The 6,759-nt window shown below is 41.1% G+C and overlaps 1 protein-coding gene across 1 annotated transcript; it reads right to left on the bottom strand.

Moving 5' to 3' along the window:
• Positions 1-5,381: 5,381 nt before the first annotated feature.
• LOC138310203 (piggyBac transposable element-derived protein 4-like) lies at positions 5,382-6,050 on the bottom strand (the record flags this gene model as incomplete). Its single annotated transcript, XM_069251320.1, has 1 exon — positions 5,382-6,050. A coding segment is annotated over exon 1 (669 nt), but the record flags the coding sequence as incomplete, so codon positions are not given.
• Between the last annotated feature and the right edge of the window lie 709 nt (positions 6,051-6,759).

Here is a 6,759-nt window from a genome sequence, read left to right as displayed (position 1 = left end):
CAAAGACATATGAAACAAGTATCTTCAATATTACTCGTTCAACCACAAGACAAGAAAATGGACTGTCAAGGTGTTTTTTAGACTCCTGGAAGTCATGAAGCTGAACGCGTACCAACTCTTCCTACAAAGCGTGCATATCATACCAGAACCAGGAAAACAGCAATTTTCCTTCCTGCAGTTCACCCAATACCTAATAAGAGGTCTGGTAGATGGGTTCACGTCTGTCGCCAGGAAAGGGAGACCATCGCTGCAGCCCTTGGATGACCGCCTCATTCAACGACATTTACCGGGAACCTTACCATCCAGGTCATGGTGCCATGTTTGTTATATGCGCACTAAGAGTGGAATGCAGGACAGCCCTTGGATGACCGCCTCATTCAACGACATTTACCGGGAACCTTACCATCCAGGTCATGGTGCCATGTTTGTTATATGCGCACTAAGAGTGGAATGCAGGACAAGGCTAGCCAGACTAAATTTGGCTGCATTGAATGCAGAAAACATCTCTGCCTTCCAACATGCTTCACAATTTACCACTCACAGGCAAAATACTTCTAGTATTCTAGAAAGTGTCATACAGTCACTATACAATATCTTGGCAATACTAAGTTGCTTGGGCCGCTTAGTAGTCAATTTATTGCAACAAAAGTTGTATTTTAAAAAATGTCCTGGCAGTACTAAGTTGTTTGAGCCGCTTAGTAGCCTATTCATTGCAACCAAGCTCTATATGTATTGTGAAAAGAAACTTGAAGAAAAAAAAAGTTTGCAACAGTTTACTAAAAATGAAAAAAAAAAATGTTGCACATGGGCCTTAACGGTCATCTGACTATTAGTACAATGCAACATAGTCGTTTAAAGATTTTAGCCTATTTGACCTCAGTGACCTTGATTCAAGGTCAAGGTAATTCATTTGAACAAACTTGGTAGCCCTTCATCCCAGCATGCTACCAGCATGCCACATGCTCAATATCAGTACCCTGGGCCTTCTGGTTCTTGAGAAGACGTCATTTAAAGATTTTAGTCTATTTGCCGCCCGTGACCTTAAATGAAGATCAAGGTCATTCATTTGAATAAACTTGATAGCCCTTTATCCAAGCATGCTACATGCCCAATATCAGTACCCTAGGCCTTCTGGTTCTTAAGAAGAAGTCATTTAAAGATTTTAGCCTATTTGACCCCTGTGACCTTGAATGAAGATCAAGGTCATTCATTTGAACAAACTTGGTAGCCCTTTATCCCAGCATGCCACAGGCCTAATATCAGGTCTCTAGGCCTCTTCGTTATTCACAAGAATTTGTTTAAATGATTTTAGCCTATTTGACCCCTGTGACCTTGAATGAAGGTCAAGGTCATTTATTTGAACAAACTTGGTAGCCCTTCATCCCAGCATCCTACAGGCCAAATATCAGTCCCTGGGCCTTCTGGTTCTTGAGAAGAAGTCATTTAAATATTTTAGCCTTTTTGACCCCTGTGACCTTGAATGAAGGTCAAGGTCATTCATTTGAACAAACTTGGTAGCCCTCCATCCCAGCATGTCACAGGCCCAATATCAGTACCCTGGGCCTTCTGGTTCTTGAGAAGAAGTCGTTTAAAGATTTTAGCCTATTTGACCCTCGTGACCTTGAATGAAGGTCAAGGTCATTTATTTGAACAAACTTGGTAGCCCTTCATCCCAGCATGCCACAGGCCTAATATCAGGTCTCTAGGCCTCTTAGTTATTCACAAGAAGTTGTTTAAAGGATTTTAGCCTATTTGACCCCTGTGACCTTGAATGAAGGTCAAGATCATTTATTTGAACAAACTTGGTAGCCCTTCATCCCAGCATCCTACAGGCCAAATATCAGTACCCTGGGCCTTCTGCTTCTTGAGAAGAAGTTGTTTAAATATTTTAGCCTTTTTGACCCTCGTGACCTTGAATGAAGGTCAAGGTCATTTATTTGAACAAACTTGGTAGCCCTTCATCCCAGCATGCCACAGGCCTAATATCAGGTCTCTAGGCCTCTTAGTTATTCACAAGAAGTTGTTTAAAGGATTTTAGCCTATTTGACCCCTGTGACCTTGAATGAAGGTCAAGATCATTTATTTGAACAAACTTGGTAGCCCTTCATCCCAGCATCCTACAGGCCAAATATCAGTACCCTGGGCCTTCTGCTTCTTGAGAAGAAGTTGTTTAAATATTTTAGCCTTTTTGACCCTCGTGACCTTGAATGAAGGTCAAGGTCATTTATTTGAACAAACTTGGTAGCCCTTCATCCCAGCATGCCACAGGCCTAATATCAGGTCTCTAGGCCTCTTAGTTATTCACAAGAAGTTGTTTAAAGGATTTTAGCCTATTTGACCCCTGTGACCTTGAATGAAGGTCAAGGTCATTTATTTGAACAAACTTGGTAGCCCTTTATCCCAGCATCCTACAGGCCAAATATCAGTACCCTGGGCCTTCTGGTTCTTGAGAAGAAGTTGTTTAAAGATTTTAGCCTTTTTGACCCTCGTGACCTTGAATGAAGGTCAAGGTCATTTATTTGAACAAACTTGGTAGCCCTTCATCCCAGCATGCCACAGGCCTAATATCAGGTCTCTAGGCCTCTTAGTTATTCACAAGAAGTTGTTTAAAGGATTTTAGCCTATTTGACCCCTGTGACCTTGAATGAAGGTCAAGGTCATTTATTTGAACAAACTTGGTAGCCCTTCATCCCAGCATCCTACAGGCCAAATATCAGTACCCTGGGCCTTCTGGTTCTTGAGAAGAAGTCGTTTAAAGATTTTAGCCTTTTTGACCCTCGTGACCTTGAATGAAGGTCAAGGTCATTTATTTGAACAAACTTAGTAGCCCTTCATCCCAGCATGCCACAGGCCTAATATCAGGTCTCTAGGCCTCTTAGTTATTCACAAGAAGTTGTTTAAAGGATTTTAGCCTATTTGACCCCTGTGACCTTGAATGAAGGTCAAGGTCATTTATTGGAACAAAGTTGGTAGCCCTTCATCCCAGCATCCTACAGGCCAAATATCAGTACCCTGGGCCTTCTGGTTCTTGAGAAGAAGTTGTTTAAAGATTTTAGCCTTTTTGACCCCTGTGACCTTGAATGAAGGTCAAGGTCATTTATTTGAACAAACTTGGTAGCCCTTCATCCCAGCATCCTACAGGCCAAATATCAGTACCCTGGGCCTTCTGGTTCTTGAGAAGAAGTTGTTTAAAGATTTTAGCCTTTTTGACCCTCGTGACCTTGAATGAAGGTCAAGGTCATTTATTTGAACAAACTTGGTAGCCCTTCATCCCAGCATGCCACAGGCCTAATATCAGGTCTCTAGGCCTCTTAGTTATTCACAAGAAGTTGTTTAAAGGATTTTAGCCTATTTGACCCCTGTGACCTTGAATGAAGGTCAAGGTCATTTATTTGAACAAACTTGGTAGCCCTTCATCCCAGCATCCTACAGGCCAAATATCAGTACCCTGGGCCTTCTGCTTCTTGAGAAGAAGTTGTTTAAAGATTTTAGCCTTTTTGACCCCTGTGACCTTGAATGAAGGTCAAGGTCATTCATTTGAACAAACTTGGTAGCCCTCCATCCCAGCAACCTACAGGCCAAATATGAGTACCCTGGGCCTTCCGGTTATTGAGAAGAAGTCGTTTGAATAAAAAGTTTACGCACGGCGCACGGCGGACGGCGCACGGCGCACGGCGCACGACGACGGACGGTGCATGATGACAATAGGTCATCCTGACCCTTCGGGTCAGATGACCTAAAAAATGTTGCACTTGAAAAAAAAAAATGAGAAAAAAAAAACAAAAACAACAAAAAGCTGGCCTTTTATGCTTGCATGTGACTACCCTCTCATGGTGCAAGCGTTTAGCTAAAGTCACTGTGTTGTTTATTGTCTTTTCTCGAATCTCCACCTATTTTCTCCGTATGTTCCTATGTAACGTTTACAATTGGTACTAAGTTCATTGCGGTGAGAGTTATCTCTTGACCAGCGTCATCAATATGGCGGTTAACAACGATTGTAGAGAAATTGCATCACATCATTTCCATCTATCACAGCAATTTAATGCATTTTCCAAATGCAAAATTAAGGCGTTGAATTTACGTAATTCACCAGGATTATGGATAATATGTTTCTGTGCTGTATATACATTTAATCGTGGTACAAATCGATTAAACGAACGTACAACGTTTCTTCTTATCGGTCTCCGCGTGTTCTCCGCCAGAATAAACGTAATGAAGGCAAGTTATAAACATATTTTCTCAACGTATGTTTGTCGACACATATTTAAGATTGATAAATATATCGTCGATAATCCCTATTCACAATTATAAGTGTTTGTTTCTTCAATTCTACGATGTATTTATGACATAGCATGCTTTTTAAAATATGACCGAATCAACACTTCAATAAAACGTAAATAATTCAGCCCAGGAAAAATCACGTGCATATTTTCTCAGGGCCAGAATACCCATCATGCAATTTATTCAGTGACGAAAGTGTTAAAGTTTGCTACCTTTATTTCTCCGAAAGTACTGAAGGGATCTTTTTCAAATTTCATATGTAGGTTCCCCTACAGTCGTAGTTGTGCATGTTGGATTTTGTGACCGATCCGTCAACAAGATGGCTGACCGGCCGCCAACTTGGATTTTGATAGTTAAATATTGTTTTTTTTATATCTCTGAGAGTACTGAAGGGATCATTCTCAAATTTCATATGTAGGTTCTCCTACAGCTTTAGTGCATGTTGCATTTTGTGACCGATCAGTCAACAAGATGGCCGCCAGGCAGCTTTCTTGGATTTTGATTATTAAAGTTTGTTATAGCTATTTCTCAAAAAGAGCTGAATGATATCTGTCTCAAATTTCATATGTAGGTTTCCCAAGGGCCCTAGTGGTGCATAATGCCTTTTGGGACTGATCGGTCAATAAGCTGACCACCAGGCAGCCATCTTGGATTTTGATAGTTAAAGTTCGTTACCTTAATTTCTCAGAAAGAACTGAAGGGGTCATTCGCAAATTCCATATGTAGGTTCCCCTACGGTCCTAGTTGTCCATGTTGGATTTTGTGACCGATCCGTCAACAAGATGGCCGACTGGCAACATTTTGGATTTTGATAGTTAAAGACTGTTACTTTTATTTCTCAGAAAGTACTGAAGGGATCTTTCTCAAATTTCATATGTAGGTTCCCCTATGGTTCTTATTGTGCATATTACATTTTGTGACCAATCTGTCATCAAGATGGATTTTTAGCCCACCATCATTAGATGGTGGGCTATTCAAATCGCTTTTTGTCCGTGGTCCGTCCCTCCGTCTCACTTTTGTTTGTTTGTTTGAATAATTAACAACCACACTTTTACATCCCATTTTTGGGGTTTGAGTCTCATGTACTGTTTGAAACTGACCTTGAAAGGCACCATGCATTCATCTACTGTTACACGCCTGCGTGGAACATATTCTTGGACAAATTTCTCATTCAGGTGAGAAACAAGACCCTTAATTTTAAATAAGGGGTCATATGTAGGGCTACCTCTCTCTGTTTCCAAATCATTATCTGCAAAGTGTAGGTATCGCATAATCTGACTAAACCGATCTCTTGTCATTGTTTTTCCAAAGAGGGGCGTTTCAGAGTATGGGTCAGTACACCAGTACAGTTTCACAGAAGGTTTCCTGGTGACACCCATTGCCATGCACAGACCAAGAAATGCTCTCATTTCAGGGATAGTCACTTCTTTCCAAGGCAGTTTGTTTTGAGCAGGGTGCCTCTCTATTTGTTGCCTAGCATATCTATATGTTTCATCTATCAAGAGAGCCAAAACAACTAGATCTAGAAACAGTTCCAGAAAACCTAAAGGCCCTTTATCAGCTGTCAACTGTCGTGTTGGCCCTGTGTTCCCTCTTGGCATAAAAAGGTGTGGTAGTCCTCGTTCGAAGTACTCGAATCCTGCATGCCACTCGTCCTGATTGTCTGCTGCTCCCCCGGGACCAAGCTCTACCTCCGGTTCGTCGATGTTTGATTCCACATCACTTACATCACTGAAGTCACCGTGACCAATACCCTGCTGCCTAAGCATTTGATAGATAGTTATTTTTTGTTTGATTAATTAACGTCCTATTAACAGCTATGGTCATGTAAAGACGGCCTCCCATGTATGCGGTGTGTTGCGTGTATGTTGTGCGAGGTGAGTGTACTGGGAGACTGCGGTATGTTCGTGTTGTGTCTTCTTGTATAGTGGAACTGTTGCCATTTTTATAGTGCTATATCACTGAAGCATGCCGCCGAAGACACCAAGCAACACACCCCACCCGGTCACATTATACTGACAACGGGCGAACCAGTCGTCCCACTCCCTGTATGCTGAACGCTAAGCAGGAGCAGAAACTACCACTTTTATAGACTTTGGTGTAGGGCTGCCACGATACGGCAGAAGCGTACCACGATATATTGCGATACACCACAACTGTATTGTGATATGTATTGCAATATTTTGACCTTAACATATGTGGTGTCTATTTTGTATGTATTCCATAATAAAAACACCCTTTACATTATACAAACATACAGTGCTATGATATGTAGTTTTACATCGATTTGAACCCTGTTGTTGAGTAACAAAAATGTTCAAATGTGAGGTTCTTGTTTTAAAAAAATACGAGTCTGTTTGTGAAAACGCTAGGCTACAGACGATCGTAACCTAATAATGCAATAACTAAACATGATAGTGTCTGCAAATATTTACACTTTTGAACCTAAATAATGAACAAATTTACATACAATTGTCC

The sequence above is a fragment of the Argopecten irradians genome, chromosome 16 (genome assembly GCF_041381155.1).
Source record: "Argopecten irradians isolate NY chromosome 16, Ai_NY, whole genome shotgun sequence".
NCBI lineage: Eukaryota > Metazoa > Mollusca > Bivalvia > Pectinida > Pectinidae > Argopecten > Argopecten irradians.
This window is presented reverse-complemented; position numbering and strand designations above follow the sequence as displayed.